Source organism: Barbus barbus, assembly GCF_936440315.1.
Source record: "Barbus barbus genome assembly, chromosome: 40".
NCBI classification, from domain to species: domain Eukaryota; kingdom Metazoa; phylum Chordata; class Actinopteri; order Cypriniformes; family Cyprinidae; genus Barbus; species Barbus barbus.
The window spans coordinates 11,750,511-11,774,035 of record NC_136718.1 but is presented as its reverse complement, the minus strand read 5'-3'; the positions used below and the strand labels follow the sequence as shown (position 1 = coordinate 11,774,035).

General features: G+C 37.0%; 4 protein-coding genes across 5 annotated transcripts; 1 reads left to right on the top strand and 3 right to left on the bottom strand.

Annotated features, from left to right (window-relative positions):
* LOC306859992 (zinc finger BED domain-containing protein 4-like) lies at nt 1-3,838 on the bottom strand. Its single transcript, XM_079401483.1, has 2 exons — nt 3,321-3,838; nt 1-2,939 (listed from the first exon to the last, which is right to left on the bottom strand). The coding sequence occupies exons 1-2, from the start codon at nt 3,468-3,470 to the stop codon at nt 1,182-1,184; spliced, it is 1,908 nt and encodes a 635-aa protein (XP_079257609.1). The 5' UTR covers nt 3,471-3,838; the 3' UTR covers nt 1-1,181.
* Nucleotides 3,420-9,109, top strand: ebp (EBP cholestenol delta-isomerase). 2 transcript variants are annotated; one of them, XM_079401484.1, is made up of 5 exons: nt 3,420-3,510; nt 7,714-8,020; nt 8,139-8,175; nt 8,266-8,396; nt 8,537-9,109. In XM_079401484.1, the coding sequence occupies exons 1-5, from the start codon at nt 3,445-3,447 to the stop codon at nt 8,758-8,760; spliced, it is 765 nt and encodes a 254-aa protein (XP_079257610.1). In that variant the 5' UTR covers nt 3,420-3,444; the 3' UTR covers nt 8,761-9,109. The 2 variants fall into 2 exon arrangements, with proteins under 2 accessions (XP_079257610.1, XP_079257611.1); XM_079401485.1 differs by lacking the exon at nt 3,420-3,510 and adding an exon at nt 7,387-7,551.
* Nucleotides 4,339-18,999, bottom strand: LOC306859994 (coiled-coil domain-containing protein 115-like). The gene is made up of 8 exons (XM_079401486.1): nt 18,912-18,999; nt 16,280-16,364; nt 9,909-9,998; nt 5,876-5,965; nt 5,646-5,749; nt 5,453-5,556; nt 5,124-5,300; nt 4,339-4,911 (listed from the first exon to the last, which is right to left on the bottom strand). Exons 3-8 carry the CDS (start codon nt 9,951-9,953, stop codon nt 4,781-4,783), a joined length of 651 nt encoding a protein of 216 aa, XP_079257612.1. The 5' UTR covers nt 9,954-9,998; nt 16,280-16,364; nt 18,912-18,999; the 3' UTR covers nt 4,339-4,780.
* A 374-nt stretch (nt 19,000-19,373) lies between these two features.
* On the bottom strand, nt 19,374-23,313 carry fkbpl (FKBP prolyl isomerase like). Its single transcript, XM_079401374.1, has 3 exons — nt 23,261-23,313; nt 22,658-23,058; nt 19,374-20,525 (listed from the first exon to the last, which is right to left on the bottom strand). Exons 2-3 carry the CDS (start codon nt 23,036-23,038, stop codon nt 19,776-19,778), a joined length of 1,131 nt encoding a protein of 376 aa, XP_079257500.1. The 5' UTR covers nt 23,039-23,058; nt 23,261-23,313; the 3' UTR covers nt 19,374-19,775.
* Nucleotides 23,314-23,525: the final 212 nt, after the last annotated feature.

The following is a 23,525-nucleotide window of genomic DNA, read 5'->3' as shown; positions in this document are numbered from 1 at the left end:
GAAATTGAGTTTATTGATTGAATGTCCTTTTGCTATTTTCTTCACATGATCAGAATACAAGCATGCAGAAACTCTGTTGAGATGCACAAGTGCACTGTAGTTATAACTGTAAATGCATCAGTGATTGTGCTATAAACACCTTGAAATTGCTTGACCTTTGGCATATTATTGTTTGACCCAGAAGTTATGACAGGACAAAAACGTCAGGTTTGGTAACAAACACTTTTACTGAAATGGAAAAGTCTATTTTCACAACAAAAGGTCCTTTATGCACAGCAACTCTTCTTAATATCCCACAGGCTCGACTGCTCTCCTTTCAGCCCTGCAAGCTAGGAGAGACTGCAGTCCACCATCAGCGTTCTCCAATTCCCCATAGGCCTGAAATGTAATTATTTTCAATTACAGAACCTGCCTGCAGTTTTCTACCCTGTGGGTTTTGTACACAAAGAACCCACACAAAAAGCCTGTCAGCCACACTGTAACTCTATTTGACCAATTCTATCCTTAGAATGTAAAGCTAACTATTATACACCAAATGTTTAATAACAATGTTTAATTTAGCTGGAAATGTACTATTCTTTTTCTTAAAGGTGTTCTGAGAAAGCATTTGGCTGCAAGAATAGTGTGTTTTCTGGGGTTCTACGTCATGCTGATAGTGAAGGAGAACTATTGTGTAAATACTAAATTAATCAAGGATAAGTACAGTGTACACTGCACTTGTATGGTCCTGTTGTGTTTTTGGGTGGTGAAAGTGAGTTGAAAGAACAATGTTTTATAAAATGTCTTCAATAAAGGCAACCAGCATCTGATAATGAGTCATAATAGGTTAACATTTTACAATAACGTTCATTTCCATTTTCATTCAATTGCATTAAATGTTAAATTAGATAGATAGATAGATAGATAGATAGATAGATAGATAGATAGATAGATAGATAGATAGATAGATAGATGAAGTTATTATAAATTGTTACCCATAATAGTTACTTAATTTATCTAATTTAGGCCTAGCCTTTTGTACCTAACTAAAAAATGAATATTTGCTGACAGTATTTTGTTTACTTCGGGGTAAATGTACAGTTTTTATAGACAGATATATATCAGGCACAATCCCCATTTTGCATTTGAGGTGTTTGGTTTGATATCAGTACAAAGAAAATCCTGTAAAGCTCTCTTTGCAGTTAGGACCAAAGTATCCTATAGTTAGCCTTCAAGTAAATCAGAGTGTCCAAGTTTTTTGGCAGAAGTCGGCATTGCTCTGGTCTGAGCGTCTTGCTAACCAGGTTAAATATCTGGTCCACTGATGTGGTTATTGCTGGCACAGTAAAAACTTTTTTGGCTACTTGTGAGAGTAGGGGAAAATCGATGGATTTGCGTTTCCAGTATTGTAGTGGATCCTCATCTGTGGGTTCTTCGTGGAGATATGTGGACAGCTCCTGCTCCACAGTCTTGGCCTGGGTGGTCGGCCTCTGCTTAATGAAAGAGAACAGCTTGCAGCGTTTGGACGGTGACGGCTGGGCCTCTGAGTGATGTTCTAGTGGACTCAAAGGCCGAGTATGCTTTCCAACCTCTTCCAGCAGCACCTGTTTGTGCCAGTCGCTGTCACTGCTCCAGGACAGCTTGAACTGTGGGTCCAGGGTGGTGGCTGTCACATAAAGAGGGTCCTCAAGAATGCCTGCCAGTCTGCGGTCCAGAGCTTGAGACAATCCCATCACGATCCCAGAGCACTGGTGAGTTACGACCTCAGCCAGGTGCTTGCGCAGACCTAGCACACAGGGCAGGGCTAGGCTGATGGACACATGCTTGTCTCCTTGGACCATGTCTGAGGCCTCCTCAAAAGGCTCCAACACCTCAACCAGCTCCCGTAGCTCTGCTTTTTCTAAGTTACCGAGGACTAAGTCATGTCTATCCACAATGTCTTCAAGAAAATCCATTGACTCTACCATTTGCCGCAGTATTTTTAACTGAACGTTCCACTTGTCTGTGGATGAGGGTCTTTGCCAATTTGTTGAGGTGCTGGAGCCGAACACTTGGACAAGTTTTTCAGGAGCCACTGTAGCAATTATGTAGTTATACAGGTGGGCTCCTTTGTTCAGAGGAACTGATATTTGAGGGGAAGCGCAAACTCCTTCCTTAACACACTGAGCTAGTAATCGAGCAAAGCAGTCTATCCTACTTCGACCAAGACACTGATCTAAAGACTTGTTGTTCTCGTTGCTACTAATGGCTTCTTTGGCTTCCCCTGCACTGGACTCTTCATCGCTGCCATCTTCCTCATCTTCTTCACCATTTCCAATGAGACTGAACCCAGGAAGACGAAAAGCCGATCTGTTTTCACAGGGCGACAAGTCTGCGACGACTCTGAACACTTTGCCAGACATGCCATGGGATTCGGAGACCTCATCAAACTCTCTGAGCATTTGCTGAGTGTTGCTGTGGTCTGGAAGAGGTAAGCATGCCAAAAGAGCGGATCTGATGTGCCAGTCTGCATTAATGAAATGGCAAGTCACTCCAAGAAACCCAGCACCACTGTTATTACCCACAGAGCTGCTTCTCCACAGGTCAAGGGTCACACTGCAGGACTCGGCTCCTTTTAAAGCCTGTTTGGCAGCTAGTTGCACTTGGGAGACATAGGCTGGCAGGAGCTGCTGTTGTATATAATGGCATGGAACCGGTATGTAACGGGGCTCCAGGAGCTGAAGAAGCTCACGAAAACCCTCATATTCCACTATCTGTGCCGGCTGCAGGTCTCGGATGATCATTTTGGCGATGGCTTCTGAAATTAGGGATTGGCGAGGGTCACTGTAGTCAAACTTGTTCATTCCAGCACCGCTTTGAGAGCTCACTCGTCCACTTGGAGGTCCAGTACACACCTGCATTGCCTCCCTTTTCACATCTTTCTTCCTCACAAATTCATCATACATGGCCTGATGTTTGCGCTGTGAATGTGACAATTATATACAGGTGAATTGCATACAGAACCCAATACACATAATCATGTAAACATATATATCTAAACACACACAACGACCAGAATATTAAAGGTTCTTGCACTTTCTGGATATTGAACTTCTGTGATATTTCCAGTCATTTGTGTATCATAAACCGACTTTAAAGAAATTGCACTAACACAGCACATTTTATTAAAATATTGTGTTAATTAATTTTTTTTATTTAATTTTATTAATTTCTGTAGGCTAACTATTGACCAGGAAATTACAATTTCAATTAGTCTTTAAATGTCCATGACCCTGAATAGTGGCCATGCATTGTTGGTTAAACCCACATTTATCATGCTATTTAAAAAAATTAACCCTTACCTTTAAATGTGTAACAAAGTTAGAAGTAACTGTCCGTTTAGCCTGAATCCTTGTGCCACAAGCTTTGCAGTTTGATTCAATTTTGCCATTTTCTCCCTCACAGACGATATTGAAGTAATCCAGAATGGAGACCCTAGATTTTGACGCCATCAGTGATCTTCAAATCTTCCACGATACGAGCAACAATACAGTAAGAGTAACACACTTACAAACGAGAACAATGCGATATCCTCTTTTGATTTGATCAAATATTAGTCTAGCTTTTGGGATTCAATTTTATTAGCCTCTTCTCAGCATAGAGATAACAGGATAGTAATCTGACCGAGATGTTTCACCTGGTCTGACACTGATCGCATCGTCCTGTCATCGTGAAAACGTCTTCTCGGTTACACGGCTCAGTAAAAGCATAAAAACAGACGTCCGTCAAATCTGTGTGAGCGCGCAAACGATGTAATGCCCGGCGTCAGATCCGACCGTAAACATCGCTACCCGCTAGCAGCTCTTTTCTGATGAACACCAGGAAGTAGACGGCGAATGGGGAATATATTTATTTATTTATCATTCCGCCTCTGTTTTGATTTTATTCGTGGGACGCATACAGCTTGATACAAGACTAATGAAGTGACCACAACAAAGAACGGGATGCGTGCATTTCTCGTTAATTTAATGCAGTGATTAAATGTTATTTTAGAGCTCAAAAAGACAAGAGGCGAGGACGCGCCTGATACTTGCTGCTCGTGCACGTTTACGACTTGTATTTTTGAGGTTTGAAGAAAAGTTAGGTAGATATAGGTTGACAAAAATTACTTTAACATGATTACTTAAGTATTGTTTGGATTCCAGAAACCATCTTCTTCCATTTAACCGTATGTAGCTTGGCATTGTTTAATCTAACACATACCTAATGATCTTTCACAAATTGCTCCATTTAAAATGGAAAAAGAACATGCATTTTAATCCTATGACAGATATGATTTAGCCACTTAGAAACGGATAGAACAATGCTTTTTTTTTTTTTACAGCCGTTTTATTATTTACTGATATAGATTACAATGAAATGCAGACTGCTATTGAATTTTACCTGAACCAACACTAAACAGACTTGATCTGGGTTATTTACATTTAAAAGGACAAAATTGTATTCAACCACATAGAGGAGGTTCTCAAAAACTACTGTACTGAAAATGAATCAACTTTATTTTGTAGTACTTTTATACATTTAGGGTTATCCTAAATTCAACTGCATTACTGCTCAAAAAAGATAATTCAGTTAATCAAATATATTTTATTAGGGAAACAACATTGTGCATATAATAAGAGTGTTTTCAGAGACAAGAGTGATTTCTTGACATGTCACAAAGATTTTATATTATTCAACACAGTAAAATTGAGCTAAGGACCATGGATCCATTTGGCTTATACAAAAGACAGATTATAGATGAAAGTGAAGAAGGTCACAGTTATTCCTTTTTTATTTCTGGTTGAGTCTTCTCTGTCGTTTCTTGCTTCTCTTTCATCTGTGCCTGCATCTCTTTTCTTGTAGCAAGTATTGTACTTTGTAGAGATGCAATTTCTGCTGAGAGAGTGATGACTGGGGGAAAGAAAGTGTGTTTTAAAAAATTATTAATTGTTCAATAAACCCAGAATACAAGAAACAGAATAAAATAAATAAAAATAATAAATGCTGAAATAATACTTCAAATATAGGTCACACAGCAAATCACATCACATCGGTATACTAGAGAAGGATGAAATTGAATATAGCATAAGCAAACAATTTATATAAAAGACAAAAGAGCTGACCCTCTTTAAAAGCAGACTGAGCTTGTTTCAGATTTTGTGGTACAAGGATTCCAAACCACTTCAAAGGATCCCTGTGCTCTGGCGTGGATGATTCTGCCTTTGTTTTTACTTGAGGGTCTGTCTCCTGTTCCTCCTCTTTAACCCCCTTTTGTTTGGTATTTATTCGCCTTCTAAGACCTGAAGTGTTCAATAATGTTGTCATGAACAGAAATCATACAATTACATTTTAGGCCCCTAAATATATAATATTACATAAGCAACACTGTGGAAAGATGCCTAACAAATCAAAACACAATACAGTATTTTAAATGTAAGTAAATCAGACATACCTGTTTCTTTTGCTCCAATATCTTCTATTGTGTTGTTTTTCAGTTCTTCTGTTTTATTCTCTTTTCTCTCACATCTGAACTCAGCTGTTCCACCTTCCAACACACTGTTATCAAAGCAAGCACACGGATCTATGTAAATGACTGAGTCTTATGCACAAGCAAATGTTATTTAATTGCACGTGATGATACAGACCTGGTTTCAACATAAACAAGCGGATCCATCTCGCTAGCGTACTGCAGAGCAGAGACTTGCTTATTTCCCATTGAATAACGTGCTTTGGCAATTGAAAACCATCCCTGTGTTAAAAGAATTAATGGAATTACATTCTGAATACAAATGAAAATGTTTCATATACAATATGTAATTTCCATTCCCAATATAAATATGTGCTCAGTCTAATCAAGTGTAACTGCACGTTTTACCTCCTCTATAAGGGAATTAAGTCTCTGTCGTTTCTCCTCTAGAGCCTCGAGCTGGTCCATGAACAGCAGCAACTGCTCGTCCAAACGAAGCTGTTGATCAACACGCATTTCTGTCGTTTTATCTGGCTGAACAGAACTGACCAATAATAAACAGCAGAAAATAAACTACTTAACGAAGGATGAAAAGAGATGTATTCCTGTTGAACGCTATCAGAGTGCTTTTGGAGAACCTTTACCGGTCACGTGACATGAAATCACATGACATCACTTCTGTTACGTAGAGATTGCGTAGTTAAGTATGAATTCTGTCAATACTTGATATTTTACAGGATTTATGTTACATGCGTATTTAAGCACACATATAACTTTAAACATGTTTTTCCAAGAATATGAGTTGAAGAGTTGTGTAATAAATATTCACCCTGTGCGTTTTGTGTGTAACTCGCTTGCATATATGCGTTATTTGTGGCTTTTTAAAGTATCGACTCGAATTCGTAAAAAAAACCGCGTTACTTGCATTGTGCATACATAATTCGTATCATTACAAAATTCACGGCTAAAAAAAACTTTACTTCCCATACCGGGAGTCGAACCCGGGCCGCCTGGGTGAAAACCAGGAATCCTAACCGCTAGACCATATGGGAGCTATACGCTACATCAAAAGCTAACCCTTTTAACTTAACATGTGTACATAAAATAATTCAATCTTCATACAGTGACCGTCGTTCGTGTAGTTCTTTAAATAGCGTATCCAACACTGCAAATGTCAATTATTAAATTATTAAAGATCAATAGCAGAGGTTATTTTCACTAGCCGTCATAAAAATGCGAACATTTTGCTTTGCGTATGATTGTAAATCATCTAGTACTTAAGTGATTCGCATGCTAGGAAAAGTAGTATGCTCATGTGTCAGCACGATAAAATTGAGAAAATATTGCAAAAGAAAAATTAATTTTATTTAATTTCTGTATTTTCATAAATGTGTGTCTATAGAGTATTTACAGAGTGTTAACTTTTAGTTACTTTTTCTTATTTGTAAGTCGCTTTGGATAAAAGCGTCTGCTAAATGACTAAAAGTACGCATGTAAAAACATGTACAAGTACTAAAGCCCAATTCCACTAGCTGCTACCACCGCCTCCAGTAGCTCGCCGTGATCGTATAGTGGTTAGTACTCTGCGTTGTGGCCGCAGCAACCCCGGTTCGAATCCGGGTCACGGCAGGGTTAAGTCCCTATCACGGCTTAGGGGTGTGTATTTTTGTTTTAGCTTGGAAGCTTCAGTTTATTTCATGCATCAATCCATTTACAAACGCTAAACCCGATATACGAGACAAAACGTATTACATGTGTAATATTTCACCAGCATATACACTTCGCTCACATGTGATGACATGCATGTTCCGAGGAGATCGTCCAACTGCAAGCCGAGTACATTTCACGATGGGCTGTTCTTCCCACAAAACCTACTGGTGATTGGGCAGCTTGAACCACGTGGTCGTATAGTAGGCTGTGACTCGGTGGCGCGATGTTTCTGCAATTTGATAAACTAGTTTCAAAGAGCAGGTTTCAGCACTTCATTGCCGTGCTCTCCCCTTCCAAGAGGACAGTTATATGCAACATAAAGAGTAACGCGGGACATAATCACATTTTTAGGATATTTCACAACTCATCACAGAGTAAGTACAGACGTATAAAGTCATTCCAATGATGTAGTGTTATTTCCACGTTATCTAGTGCAAGATAAAAGATCTGTAACTTCAGATTAAGAGTTTTTCTAATGCTTTTATTTATAAATTTTGTCCCATAATCATGTTTTTATCTTTCATCCATGTTTACAGATGTTGAAGGAAGCAGACACTATAAATCATCCCTATTGGCCACGCAACCTGTCCATTCCCAACTATGTGGCTAATAACCGTTCAATGTCAGAGATTCTCATATTCCTGTTCTCTGTGTCCGGGATACTGCTGCTCGCCACCTGGTCACTGACTGGCCGTAAGGTGTCTGGAAGAAGCCTTAGTGGAGGGAGGAGGTTAGCTCTGTGCTGGTTCACTGTTTGTGGCTTCATCCATGGGGTTATTGAGGGATGGTTCTCTTTATACTACACCATCATTCCTGAAGACCAGAGTTTCCTTTCTCAACTGTGTGAGTGAGGCTCAAAGTCTATGTGACTCAGATTATCATTAGGATATTTTAAAATAAGAATTTGAAAATATTCTGTTAATGTCTCATGAATACCAAAAATGCCTGTTTTCTTCTACAGGGAAAGAATATTCCAAAGGAGACAGCAGATATGCAATGTAAGTTATATACATTATATACATTATGCATTTTTTTAAAAAGAGTCTATGCATTGTATCTAACCTCCTTTTGTGGAATCTTTTATCCAGAGCGGATAATTTCACCGTTAGCATGGAGACAGTGACCGCGTGCCTGTGGGGTCCCTTCAGCATATGGATTGTTGTGGCTTTCCTGTATAATCATTCTTACAGATTTGTCCTGCAACTCATTGTGTCTCTAGGTAAGATATGTGTTTTTTTATGTATTGCACAGTATATACAATTATGAAAGTGATTTATACCACATTAAATCTTTTTAATTAGAGAAACACAGTGTATGTTATAAGGCACAATGAAGTTCAACATCCACCCTTATTTACAGGTCAGCTGTATGGTGCAGTTCTCTACTTCTTCACTGAGCACAGAGATGGATATATTCACAGCGAATATGGTCACCCCATCTATTTCTGGTTCTACTTTGTGTTTATGAATGTTTTGTGGATTGTCATTCCTTTCATTCTTATAGCAGACTCATGGTGTCAGCTATCTGCTTGTCAATCCATGTTTGATAAAGCAACATTTAAAGGAAAGTCTAAAAGAAGCTAGACCAGTAGAAAATAGAAAGGATATGAAAAAAAGTACTGAAATACTGTATACAATACATACAATAAGTGGAGATAATATATTTTGAATGTAATTTTATAATAAAACAATGTCATTCCTGGAAGAAAATGGAAAATGCCATAAGAGTAATGTGTCATATTGATTACAGAAATGAAAATGTTGAGTAAATGCTCACAATACTGCTCCAGCAAGGCTGCTTCATATTTACCTGTGTTTTTATGACACTGTTGCACTATATCGGTTCTCTCTGCTCAGGTGCCTTTCTAACTGTTATGTTGTATGCTATTATCAAATGATTATATCTGAGATTTTATTAAATATTCCACCCCTTATATCACTGTCACCTGGCTGTTTTATAACATTTCAAAACACACACACACACACACACACACACATAAAATAAAATAAAGTGAGCCTAATCTGTTCTTTATAAGGCTATATATTTTTCTAATCCTGTCTTTCCTGGTTAAAGAAACATTTTTTTTTTTTTTTATAATTTGATGGCTCCATTCTCTTTGGGGGTTAAATATTGCAAAATATTTTATTTTACTACATGCCCATTAGCGAATACACAGAATTGCTTTGTGTGTGGTATTGTGATGGTGATCATTTTGTCTTTGTGTCTAGCGTTAAAAAAATAATTTATATGATGATGATAATAATAATAATAAATGAATTTTTAATAATGAATATAAATAATTTTTATGTTAATAGTATAGGACTTATTCACAAGAATGAGTCAAAATGCCGAAACCCGGGATCGAACCAGGGACCTTTAGATCTTCAGTCTAACGCTCTCCCAACTGAGCTATTTCGGCCATGAGGTCCCCTTCTGGACTAAAGCCATAATTTTTTCACAGTGATCACCAATTGACAAGAATATCATTATGAAACCGACCTTCATCTTCATTCTCAAAAGAAGATGATGTATACTTTTAGTTGTGCATTAGATAAACATGACTTTATATGTCCTACTACACCTTTAAGACAACTTTAGCTTTCCAATAATGTCATATGCTTGTGGGCGGGATCTTGTGGAGATCTGTTTAAAAATGGCTGCCACTCCAAGTCGGGCAGTTAATAGACAAAGGTATGTTTAAGTTTTTACAGTAGATCTTTTCCATACTTACCACTTCTTTGGATCTGCGTTGTGCCAACATCAACAAGAAGGACATTCACTCCACATCCACATGGACTTGGTATTTCCATACTGACATGATCTAAACACAAACAAATATTCAGAGGTGTCAAGTAACAAAGTACAAATACTTCGTTACCTTACTTAAGTAGAAATTTTGGGTATCTATACTATACTGGAGTAATTATTTTTCAGCCGACTTTTTACTTCTACTCCTTACATTTTCACGCAATGATCTGTACTTTCTACTCCTTACATTTTAAAAATAGCCTCGTTACTCCTATTTCATTTCGGCTCGTTTTCATTCCGACTTGTCATCGTCATGGGCGTTGCTAGGTCATTTTTAGGGGGGCTTTAGCACCCCTAAATTTCTGCTCAGCCCCCCTAAAAATCTTGCGATTCTTCCCCTTTAAATTTGAAACGGCAGCAGACTTCGGCTCCTCCCCATCTTTCTGCGCGTTCTTCAATCCACAGACTGCGGTGGCGCAGAGGAGAGGACAAGGTGTGTGTTTATCGATAGATTGTTATAATATCTACATCTGTGCAGTTCTTTGTCTTAAATACAGTTTACAAAAAGTAATGGGAGAGCAATCTGTTTCCAATCTTCTGTAAAGTTTTCGCTGCATTCACCACTCATCACACCACAGCTGTTTCCTTCAGCAAAAGCCCTTAACACATTATACGCATACTTTATAAAACGATCACGTTATTGCTATTTTCATTTGAAAATTTAGCTTTCAATATAGAACTTAATATTACAGTGCATGTGGCATTAACTACCATACAGTTATGCATAGAAGTGATTAAAGACAGTGACAGACAGCACTCAGTCAGTGCACACATTTTAATTGCATATCAGAGTGATTGACAGAGATTGAAACATTGTGTGTCCTTCTCACAGACTGCTTCAGTTTTGCTGTTTTTTTTTGTTTTTTTTACTTTTAAAAGTTAATCACAGCACCCACATAGTTTAATCCATTGTCCAGCCTTATAGCTGTGTTGTTTATATTGCTAATATGGATAGTCAATGTAAGTTTAAAGTGATATGATGTTTTATGTTTACAATTTTCTGTTTGTACTTGAGCATAGACAAAGATTTGTACTAGTAATGCAAACAGTAACATTTTTGGTTTGTACAGTAAACAGGTGTGTGTGTAAGATCAGGTAGACTTGTATTTGGCTTGTACTCGGATGTTATACCCATCTATGCAATACAGTGGAATACTGCAATAAGTTTAGTATACCATCCTACCCTATTAATCTATTTTTTTGTAAATATTTATTTATTTTTTATTATTATACCATCATTGGGGGCTGAGCCCCCCTAAAATGAAAATCCTAGCAAAAAAAACCTATCCAGATAAATCGCGCCATCCGGATAGAGTGAATTGTGTTTGGATGAGAATATAAACCTATACCATTCCGACACCCTATTGGTTTGTACGCGATCCATCGCACCTGCACATGACACAAATCACGTCACACTCAAAAAATATTATTTCTTAAAAGTTATTATTTCTCCCCTACTGGCTCATTTATCAAACGGGTGCTTTCTCTTCGTCCGCTGCCCTCACAGATTCCTGCAGCTAAGCTTGGATGTACATTTACATTCCATTAAAGGTTATTGATGACATGCCTCTGAAGTTTGACTTTACAATACTTACAGGCAACTAGTCATCATATCTCCCGCCCCATGAAACACGTTAATGCTCAGTAGTACACATATATGGTTTTTTAATGTATTTGCATTGTACTAAAATGCGTTCATTTTCAGTGGGCACATATCCGGCTGAAACAGGTAGCCTAGTGCATCCCACATTTTTCAACATTAACATTTTAATATAACATTATAGTCATTATGGCCTTTAGAAAAATGTTTTTTTGAGGAGGTGGGGTAGTGCACAATAGGCCCCTGTGCCGCGGCCTAAGCTTTTGTCCTTAATGGCATTTTTTTTTCCTTCCATTACTTTTACTTTTATACTTTAAGTAGTTTTGAAACCAGTACTTTTACACTTTTACTTGAGTAAAAAACTTGAGTTGATACTTCAACTTCTACAGAAGTCTTTTTAAACCCTAGTATCTATACTTCTACTTGAGTAATGAATGTGAATACTTTTGACACCACTGCAAATATTTATTCTATTCTACTCAAAATCCTCATAACCTCATTTTTTTTTGCAGCCAGTGGGTTCTGAACACTTGAAAAAAACTGGTCACCTGCAGATCTTGACTTACGTCGCGAATTATGTTTTCTGTAATTGTTCATGTATTAATAGGAGCAGATGAGAGAGTTCATCTCCTATTAATACATGAACAATTACAGAAAACATAATATTCCCTATTGATTTAAGGGAATAATTTATCCACCTACTAACCATGCCATCTTAGTACAGTAATTTATACATATCAAAATATCTTTTCACTAAATTCAAGATCATCATGTTGATTTAAACAATGACATTTTTTTAAATACAAAAACGACTCCGCAATGGTCTGTTGCTGAGTTTTACAGTAATTATTCTCATATTATAGTTACCTCACATTAATAGGTCACAGTCAGTCTGTTGCCATTGGGGCCCTAATTGTTTTGGTAAATTTCGGTTACCATAAGCAAAGAGCAATCTCCCAATAGTGAACTTCTATCGCCCTCTTCAGGAAAAGCAAGGGATGAGCTTATATGTTACAGTTTTACTCCGAGTTTAACACAAGAGGTCGCTCTTTCATAATGTTTAAAGCAGCCCTCAAAAAAGAACTACATTGAATAATAAATTCCTATCGTAAATGTAGTAAAGGTTCTATCGCAAGGGTTCATTTTGACACCATATTTCATGCTCGATAAAAAAAAACCAAAAAAACTACTAGGCAAGATCTTCTCCTTCCCCCCCCTCTCGGAGCATAGGCCATCAACAACTTTTCTCCAGTGTCCGCGGTCCTGGGCAATTTTCTCCAGCTCTTTCCATCTCTTTGGTGTCTGCCTCCAAGTCTCTTCTCCAGGTGTTTTTAGGTCTCCCCCTTTTTCTTCTGCCTTGTGGATTCCACGTCAGGGCCTGTCTGGTGATGTTTGTACTTTGTTTTCACAAGGTGTGCCCTATCAAGCTCCACTTTCGCTTCCTGATTTCTTGTTCTACAGGAAGCTGTTTTGTCCTCTGCAATAAATCGCAATTTCTGATGGTGTCTGGCCAGCGGATCTGAAGGATTCTGTAGACAGCTGTTGATAAAGGTCTGTCTTTTCCTGATGGTTGTTTTAATTGTAGGACCGACTCTAAAGAAGGACCGACTTGACATTGGAGTTGAAGAGGCGAATTTTGGTGGGTGTTGTAAGCTGGCACATTTTTCATCATGAGGAATACTACTCTCGCCTTCCCGATTTTTGCCTTGACATCTGCGTCTGTGCCTGCTTGATTGTCGATGATGCTCCCTAAGTATGTGAATGACTCCACTTCTTCTAGGGGTTTTCCTCTAAGCTTTACTGGTTCTGTGCTGGTTGCTTGTATTTTCAGAATCTTTGTCTTTCCTTCGTGTATCCTAAGGCCAAGTTGGGCTGAGACAGATGACAGATCAGTTGTTTTCTCTTGCATCTGCTGGCGATTGTGTGAGAGTAAGGCAATGTCATCCGCAAACTCCAGGTTGTTGAGCTGGTTCCCCAGTGTCCACTGAATTCCATTTCTCTTCCCTGCTGTTGTTTTCTTCAGGATCCAGTCAATTGCCAGGAGAAATAGGAATGGTGACAACAGGCAGCCTTGCCTGACTCCCGTTCTAACCACAAAACTCTGTGAAATGACCGCCATGGGCCACCCTGCAGGTTATTCCTTCATAAGAGTTCTTGATCAGACTCGTTAGTTTGATTGGTATCCCGTAGTGCCGAAGTAGCTGCCAGAGACTTTTTCGGTGGATACTATCGAACGCCTTCTCATAGTCAACAAAGTTTATGTACAGGGGCGAATTCCATTCTTTGGCCTAGGCAAGATGCATGATATTAAAGATTGTTGCACCAAGTATTAGTCTATTTCAAGCGACGCTTTGTCTGCAGTCTATCATACACAGTGCAGAAGAGATGGCGTATTTTTGTAGGCCAAAAAATAGAAAATAGGTTCCATTGTCTTGAATGTGTTTTTTGAATGGTTAACACAAACTCAAGATATTTCCACACCATATTCTACAGTATAAAATACATCAGTAACATATAATATTATATATCCGTATACAAGTATCCCTTTTGATTTTTTTAAAGCTTTTGTTTCTTGGACTACAGAGGTTGCTGTCATCATACCCGACAGGTAAACTTATCTACTACTCTCACAGCCTCATTGTGTTTATAAATGTGCTATTGCAAATTAACTTTTAATTAAAGACTTTTATTTGATATCTATTATTAAGAATAAAAATGCAAAAGCTTAGAAGTGTCAAACTGAAAATCTTTCAAACAAACCAACAAACTTTAAATAAGTTTTAAAGGTGCATACTTGAGCGACATGTTAAAAAAAAGCTAGTACCAACTGCAGACCTTTCAGTTTGTACTCAAATGGGTGACATTTAATTGCATAATTCATTAGGTTGCTACTTTAGCAGTGTCTATATAAGGGTCACATTAATTACTCAAAAAAAAAGCAATAATAATAATAATAATATTTGCAAATAAATAAATAAAAGCTTTCCGTCCCTGGGTGGGCTCGAACCACCAACCTTTCGGTTAACAGCCGAACGCGCTAACCGATTGCGCCACAGAGACCCCCTGGTTACAGCAACTGGAATGTTTCCTTAAGAAGAAACATGTTCTCTGTCTACAGGTCTAAATCACATACATGTACACATTATGCAGATCTTGCCAGAAAGGCCATTTTTGAGGTTTACCAAAAGGTATCGCCTGTCCACAGACCTTCATGGGACCGCTGTCAATATGTAACAGTGGAAATAGTGAATTCCTTCAAAATCCACTATTGGGCAATATTAAATGGCTTAGGGCATGTTTTCATATTATTTTTTGTACTTCTTAAAGAGGTCTTGTTGCTTTATTTAACAGCAAGTGACAGCTGCCAGTAAATCGCAGACTATTAGTCATATCAACGCCCTACAAAACAAACAAAAAAAACGTTTGTTTTATTTTTAAAGTGAAAGTCTTAAACTATTACAATATTTTAATGGTTTTTTTTTTATTAAGGACAAAACAATAAATAATTACATTAAAAATGCCCATATTAATCTAATAAATAGCAGAAGTTGTAGTTACTCTGAGCTTGACACTAGATGTCGCTCTTTAATAATAAATGCAGACTAAAGTCACATTTTTAACAAACATTTATGGCTTTTTCCAAAGACTTAAAAGCGGAGGTAGTACACGGGCCTCTGTAAATGGGAACTGTGTGATACCATTTAGACGTACCACTTTTGGACAAAACGTATTGTCGATAATAGGTGGTAAATTCTGGAATAGTTTGCCCCTCCCAATAAGAGAGTGTCCTACTCCCAACACCTTTAAAACTCACTTAAAACAGTGGCTTCTAGAAAATCAGAGATGTATTAATTTTTAACTGTCACACATTTATATACACTTGTTTTGCTTGTTTGTTGTTAATGTATGTGTTATCATTATGTGTATTTTTTCATATATAGTCAATGAATGTTGTATTATTGTTAGCTGTTTTTATGTTACCTGCCTAGGGACTGCAGATAAAAAGTAGTTATTGTTACTAATTCTGGCATATTTACATGGTGTATTTTTATACAACAATGTTCATGAATATGCATGGTCCCTATTAAATAAGCTAATAAATAAATAACCAAATATTTTGATGCATATTTTTACTGCATATCATGCCCGTCAGGCCTATTGCATGTTGCATGACCGCCTATCTGCCCAACATACATGCTATCAATACATAATTGTGCATTACTTCACACTGTGTACTGCAGATAATGGAAATCTTTATTAGGCTTTGAGTTAAAATTTTTTATCATAAGTCTTTGAGGGTAAATGTGCTTGAGTATAAACTGAAATTAATATTCCTTTCAGAATAACAGAAGATGTTTTAGAAAGTGGCTAAGACTATTAAACCTTTCTGATTGCATTCATTAAATGTGCACAGACGTCGCTAGTGAATCCCCATAAGGCGCTACAGCAATGTCTGAAGAAGTGTTGTGAATAAATGTTGCAGTGTTAATGCAAGATTAGTTACTCAAAATAAAAGCATCAAAACAAAAGCTTTTCGTCCCTGGGTGGGCTCGAACCACCAACCTTTCGGTTAACAGCCGAACGCGCTAACCGATTGCGCCACAGAGACCTGTGTCTCCAGCCTGAATGATTCCTGAACAAGTACCACCATGTATCACCCAGGAAAATCACTCCTGAGATTGTGCATTACATACCTTGTATCCATACATACCACTTCTTCTAGCAGGGGTCTGGCAGGCTTGCCTTTATAGGTAGTTCACAAATGGTTATGGGTATTATCTGTAAACAAGCATAGTTAAAATGTTTTTATTTTCCATTTAAAAAACATGGCTCCTCATATCCACAGCAAGTACTGGTTGTATGTACTTTCCAAGCACACCGTCTTAAGATTTCTTGCCAAACATTGGGAAATTCAAGTAATTTCACAGAACCTAAATGTTCATTTCAGCAATTCATTCAATTCACCATTAAAGAGTTGCTAATGATGAATGAACGTCTCAGCGTGGCATGTAGTGCTAGAAACTAAACTTTTGTTTATCAGCGTTGTAGATATTATTTATAGATACATTGTAGGGGTGTGCGATATGACGATTTTTGATCGTGGACGATAAAAATGTCTCCACGATCTGCTTTTGAAGAAATATCGTAGTATCGTGCTACAGCACACATTATGTCAAATACAGTTCTGGCTCCTCTGTCTTTATATACTGTACAACACGACATACAGCAGTAGAGTTACTCTGACAGGACACTGCACTTATTCGTGATCGCAAAAGTACATTATTTGCATACAAGCCTTGCTGGTTAAATGTTTAATTCACGAGCTGGTCTGCGCTTTTTCTGAGCACATACACCTGAAGCACGCGCGCTAAAAAGCCTGTCTAACAGCTCCTGATTACTCAACTAACTTATCTTTTGCGCTAATACGGTCAAAACACACAAGGTTTACATACAGACTCAGTTGGTTATCTCTAAAATGAAAGTAAATAGTTAGAGAAACAGATGCGTGCCTGTATATTAGATGCGTGCAGCTCTTAAAGGGACAGGACACTAAACATGCTGTCGACTGTCATTAAAGGGATAGTTCACCCTAAAATGTAATTTCTGTCATTATTTACTCACTCACATGTTGTCCCAAACTTCTATTAATTTCTTGTGCTGAACCCAAAATAAGATATTTTGAAGAATGAGGGTAGCCAAACAGTTGCTGGTCCACATTGACTTTGATGGCAGGAAAGAAAAATCCTATGGAAGTCACTGAGGACCAGCAACTGTTTGGTTTTCCACCTTCTTCAAAATAGCATTTATGTTCAGCAGAAGAAAAACTCATTCAGGTTTAAAACAACTTTTGAGTAAATGATGGTATAAAAATAAAACATTATGATAGAATTGACATACAGATGACAGAATATTTATTTTTGGGGGAACTATTCATGTAACGTTAACAAAACAACAAAACGCAAAGAGAAAAATCACTCACTATTCTTGACTGAAAAACTTTAATACAGTTGCTTTAGGAATCAGTCTATCTAGTGTTTTATTTTTATATTGTTCATTCAATTTCTTGAATGCTCTGCTAAATACACCTATTGTACCTGAAAATAAAGCACTGTTTGTTTTATTTGTATATTATGTGTATTTGTAATGTGTATCTTTGTTCTTATTTTTTAATAAGAAGATAAAGATTTTTTATCTTCGCCCTCTTTGGCCTAAATAGCTGCCATGCATCTTTGTCTTTCTAGTTTGGCTGTAATGCTCAGACAACTTGTAAAACCAAAATAGTAAAACCAACATGACAAAGAATCGTGATAAAATCGTGAATCGTGATATTTCTAAAAAAATCGTGATATGATATTTTTTATATACATATCTACTGATTTATATTTATTTAATGTAAACGTGTCGTTCAAGTTTGTTTGAGCAATACACTACTAACGTTAGAGATACGAATAAGCTACATTTGTATGTATTGTTATATTGATGGTTTTACTATGCAGCACAAATCATTTTAGTAATACCTGTTAAAACGACTAATTAGGCAGATGATACAGGAGGCAAATGTTTGAGCAATGTTGTGTGGGCACTTTCCCATTGAGAATGGGTGTAACATTTCTATCTGGATAAGCTACTTTTGATCGGTCGTGGGCCCTGTGTCTCACCTGGTTGCCCGTTGAGGGCAATATTGCCCAAAATGTCCCCGTGTATCATATCATCTGATTCAGTTACCGAAAAAAAACATTGGTCAAATGTGGTTTGTCTAAAAAGTCGGTGCGGCAGTGTTTGGAAAACCTGTTTGGAAACGGTCATTATTTTGTGGTTTCCTCTGGCCATTTTCCATTTGGGCAGTGGCGAACAAACTACAAAACGCTGCATTAAAAGTAGGAGCAAACGTTTTTAACACTGCTTTAAAAAAAATAAACGATAGCAGGACACAGCGAATATTCTTGTATTTTGTTTCATGCTATTTGGACTTATTAAAACATTTTACATCCCATCCTCGGGACATGCAGAACGCTTTCTTGGGACCATGTAACGTTACTGGTTCATTTTCGCACTGGGCCGCCATTACAAAATGTTATTGTCCGTGCTGGGCAGCAATTACAATCGAATATTAATAGACTACATTAATAACAACGTTCACTGATATTATCTATTATGACTTGATACATTGTAAACTGCGGTATTTTAGTCATAAAACCATTAATTGTGAAGCAGTTGTCTCTCACGCGTTAGTTCTCCTCACACAACTTTCCGCCGCAGCAACATCAAGAAATATTACTGTAAAATCGATTGGTTTACTTTGTTATGATACAAGAATCTACTTACCTTACTAATTATCTCCTGCTTTGTAAAGTTTGCAAATGTTAATGCGTAGTTATTGTCTCTAGCTGCTCATCTAAAGCTTTCTAAATGCAAAGGTAGCGAGGAGGCGTCGTCTGATTGGCTGCCTCTGCCTGGAAAACGTGATGCGATTGGCTACAAAATTAACTCATTAAAAACGCTTTAGATAGATAGATAGATAGATAGATAGATAGATAGATAGATAGATAGATAGATAGATAGATAGATAGATAGATAGATAGATAGATAGATAGATAGATAGATAGATCAGCTGTTATAGTATGGTTTAAATCTTTTTTGCAATAGAAAAACAAAAAATAAGATATATGTTTTGCAATTCCCTGAAATATGATATAATTTTATGTTTGAAATGGGCAATGCTATGCCTTCTGTTTAATTGTTCATATGGTGTTAACTATTCATCAATAAAAACAGAAAAAACTTTTTATAAATAACATTGTTTATTGTCACTTGATGCAAGAATGCAGTTTACTTGGCTTTTGATCATTTTCTACAGCAGTTATAAATCTGGAATGAAAACATGTTTTAGAACAAAACCTAAAAGCAGTATATTCTTATTTTACAAAAATAAACAAAACTTTAGTACATTCAGTAAATGTCCTAAGCAGTCTTATGACTTTGCACAACTTTCAAGTTTATGTAGGTTTAAACATTGACAAATTATAACATTGAACATTTAAGATACTATTTACAGTAAACATACTTCAAGTTTTAAACATTGAAGTTAAGCTACGAGGAAAGACCAAAATCAACTTCTGGACACTTTACTGTTGTTATCATTTTTATACATATGTTATGCTTTTGTTATTCCCAACTTTCAGTTATTTTCTAGTTAAACATCTTGCTCAGCCTTTGACCGAGTTTACTGTCCAAGTCCTTTAATCTGTTGTTCACTTGTTTCAGAGCAGTGCGAGCTGATGCAGAATCAGGTTGGAGTTCCAGAATCTTTCCAAAGGCCATGCGAGATTCCTCCAGTTCGCCCAGCTGCAGGCAAGCTTGCCCAAGTCGGTACCAGGCCTTAGTGCTCTTTGGGTTCAGCTCAGTGGCCTTGATACTGCTGTCTCTGGACTTACCAGGCTGGCCTAACTTAAGCTGGCATAAAGAAAGATTACAGTGAAGTTCTGCTTTTACAATTTTGTACTCTTCTTCAGTTGGAATGGAGACATCAGCACCTTCTGCCTGCTCATTTTCTTTATCAAAGCATGGTGTCAAAGCGGCATCATCATCATCCTCTCCATCCACACCTTCTGTAAATGCCTCGTCCTCTGGCTTTCTTCTTGTCTTGCCATTTAAAGTTATTGCTAGCTTCACAGCTCTGCAGTAGCAGTCTGTCGCACCCCAGATATCTCCTTTCCCAAACCGCTGACCACCCCTTTGCTTGTGAGACAGCACCCAAGCCCATTTCTCTCCAGGTGTCATCTGCCAAGACTCCTGCCCAGGTGTTAATGAGTGAAGTTGGAGTGTAAAGCAATCAGACTGCTGAGACGATCCCTGATCTGTTGTATTTTCAGTCTGGGTACCATTAGCATCACTTCCTGCTGCTTTCGATTTCTTTGCATTCCAGGCACTTATTGTAAACTGCACGAAAAACAAAAAAGTTTATAGATGAAATGTGATATCATATTTTCCCATGATATACATACAGTGCTGGTAAATTAGTAACAAAATGTAGTTCTTTACTGAACACAAATCACATGTTGAAGCTAGTAGTTAGTAACGTAATCTGTTACATTTAAATAATATAATCCACTAGTCTACTGTTTGATTACTTTTACTTTTTTTTTTTTCGACCTAACTCGTTTATTACATTGATTTGAGTAGGATAATCTTGAACCATACAGATATAAAAATACAAAGAGAAAGAAAATGTATTGCATTCTTTGTTATCTACTAAATTAAGTGCATTAAACATTATATTACGTCAGGGTTTCCTAAACTAGGGTTTGTGAAGGAGTGAAGCTAATAATTAATTAAATCTTAAAAATGTTAAATTGAAAGAAATACAATCATTTTTTAAAATAAACTCAATCTAATTAATTAAATTAAAACATTAAATATTTTATTTGTTTATGCTGTGAGGTCTGTCCATTTTCTGTGTAATTATAGCTGCTTGTCTAGTGTGTATGTGTGCAATTCTACTAAACTGGAAAACTTTCTTAATATATACAGTCAAATGTTTTTGAACAGTAAGATTTTTAATGTTTTTAAAGAAGTCTCTTCTGCTCACCAAGCCTGCATTTATTTGATCCAAAGTACACAAGTACATTTTGAAATATTTTTACTATTTAAAAGAACTGTTTTCTACTTGAATATATTTTAAAATGTAATTCATCCCTGTGATTTCAAAGCTGAATTTTTAGCATCTTTGCTCCAGTCACGTGATCCTTCAGAAATCATTCCAATATTCTGATTTGCTGCTCATTTATTATTATTCTTATGTTGAATACAGCGGAGTAGAATTGTCCAGGGTTCTTTGAACAGCAGAACAGCATTTATCTGAAATAGAAATGTTTTGTGACATTATAAATGTCTTTATCATAACTTTTGATCAATTTAAAGTATCCTTGCAAATTAAAATATTAATTTCCAATTTTCTATCATTTCTTTCCCCAAAAATGATACTGGCTCCAAGCTTTTAGAACAGACGCTGATCTTTGGATCTTTCCATTCATCAAAGAATCCTGAAAAAAATTTACTCAACTGTTGTAAATATTGATAATAATAATAAAAAATGTTTCTTGAACAGCCAATCAGCATATTAGAATGATTTGTGACACTGAAGACTGTAGTAATGATGCTCGAAATTTAGCTTTGATCACAGGAATAAATTAAATTTTAAAATATATTCAAATAGAAAGCAGTTATTTTAAATATTACAAAATATTTTACAATTCTTTTGCTGTATGTTGGATCAAATACATGCAGGCTTGATGAGCAGAAGAGGATTCTTTAAAAAAAAACATTAAAAATCTTACAGTTCTTACTGTAAATCTTACTTACATTTTGACTGGTAGTGTAAGCAATAGGCTTTTTTTCTTAAATAGGCTTTTCTTTAGAATATATTAATATATATAAAGAATTAGGGCGAATCGATGAATTATGAATAACTGACTGCCATTATGTGAATTTTAAGTAATCATGTCATCAATAAAAATGTAACTAGTCTGATTATGAGTATTTTAAAATGTAATATAATGTAATTACACAGTATTACTTTTTGGAATTTGATTATGTAATCCAGATAAAATCAGTTACAACCCAGCACTGTATGAATAATATAGTTAATATATGTCAGCTTTCCTGTAAGTTACATTACCATATACAGTGAAAAGTATATTACATTTTACGATTAAGTAATTTCTCTGTAATTTGTTTTAGAAAATAATATAATGATTTTGATTTAGGGTGAAAAAATTTATTAGATTTAACAATACGCTAAAATACTGTTAAAAATCTATATTTGTATGTAAAAAGTCTCAAATCAGGAGTGTCCAAACCTGCTTCTGGAGGGCCAACGTCCTGGAAAGTTTAGCTTTAATTTCTTTTATTTCTAATAAGCCAGGACTGTGGGAACCCAGTGACAGTTGTTGAAACAATAGCCAAGACTAGCTGCGTCAGGTGGGATTCAGCTAAACTCTGAAGGACAGTGACCCTCCAGGAGCAGGATTGGACACTCCTGGTCTAAGTCTGTATTTTAGCTTTGCCCTCACCTCACACATCTCTCCAGCCCTCATCCCTTCCAGGCAGCCCTCTGTAATGTCACACTGCCCTTCGCCCATGCGCAACAAGAACCACTCATCCAGTGGAAGCTGCAGCACAGAGTCCTGCGAGCGGGGGTATGAGGTAGCTTGCTCGCTAGAATCAACGCTGGCTGTTGATTCCTGCTCTTCAGAAGCAGTATGTAGTGTGTTTCCCTCCGTAACAGTACTTCGCTGCACCTTGACCTTACACAGTGAGCCCATCATTGGCGTGATGTCCCCTCGTTTTCTTTCTCCAAGCCACCTTCGACGCACCTCCCACAGACCACCGGGAGACGCGGAGATCCACGACGTCTCACCTGGGACGGGAGCAGGCACTTGGACTGTTGTCATGATGATGGGTTTTAAAAGACCTGAACATAACAACGAAAACAGTTAAATGCAGACTACATGGGTGGTGCCCATCAAGGGACCTGTTACCACTGTGATGCAAAGTCTTTATTTTAACCCTAGCGCATCTATAGCTTCAGATTGCATGCATTTTTAAAATAGAAAACATTTGCAATGACACCTCACAATTTATTATATCACACATTTGTGAACTCGAGTACCTACTTTAGTGCTCGTTGTCGCTGTCAGAGTCTCTTCTTCTACAGCAAATATCTCACAATGAAGGTCTTCCATCGCCCTCTAAAGGAGCGGCATGTAAAGTTTACATTTGTACTCTGAGTTTAACTACAGATGTCTCTCTTCTGTTCAATCTGAGGAGACAATTACTATGCAAAAGTTTGCTTTGATGTAATTTTAGTATGCCCTGGTACAATCATGAATAATTAACGATATGCATACTCTTGAGTACAAAGAAAGATATAATATTATG

Bases quoted from the DNA above. Each gene is read 5' to 3' on its own strand.
- LOC306859992 (XM_079401483.1), bottom strand. From the start codon at position 3,470: ATGGCGTCAAAATCTAGGGTCTCCATTCTGGATTACTTCAATATCGTC. The intron at 2,940-3,320 runs GTAAGGGTTAAT...TCACATTCACAG, and splicing joins ACTTTGTTACACATTTAAAG to CGCAAACATCAGGCCATGTA.
- LOC306859994 (XM_079401486.1), bottom strand. From the start codon at position 9,953: ATGTCCTTCTTGTTGATGTTGGCACAACGCAGATCCAAAGAAGTG. The intron at 5,750-5,875 runs GTAAAACGTGCA...CTTTTAACACAG, and splicing joins TTAATTCCCTTATAGAGGAG to GGATGGTTTTCAATTGCCAA. The intron at 5,557-5,645 runs GTCTGTATCATC...CTTTGATAACAG, and splicing joins CTTGTTTATGTTGAAACCAG to TGTGTTGGAAGGTGGAACAG.
- fkbpl (XM_079401374.1), bottom strand. From the start codon at position 23,038: ATGACAACAGTCCAAGTGCCTGCTCCCGTCCCAGGTGAGACGTCGTGG. The intron at 20,526-22,657 runs GTGAGGGCAAAG...TTTTTCGTGCAG, and splicing joins GGGCTGGAGAGATGTGTGAG to TTTACAATAAGTGCCTGGAA.
- ebp (XM_079401484.1), top strand. From the start codon at position 3,445: ATGGAGACCCTAGATTTTGACGCCATCAGTGATCTTCAAATCTTCCAC. The intron at 8,176-8,265 runs GTAAGTTATATA...TCTTTTATCCAG, and splicing joins GGAGACAGCAGATATGCAAT to AGCGGATAATTTCACCGTTA. The intron at 8,397-8,536 runs GTAAGATATGTG...CCTTATTTACAG, and splicing joins GCAACTCATTGTGTCTCTAG to GTCAGCTGTATGGTGCAGTT.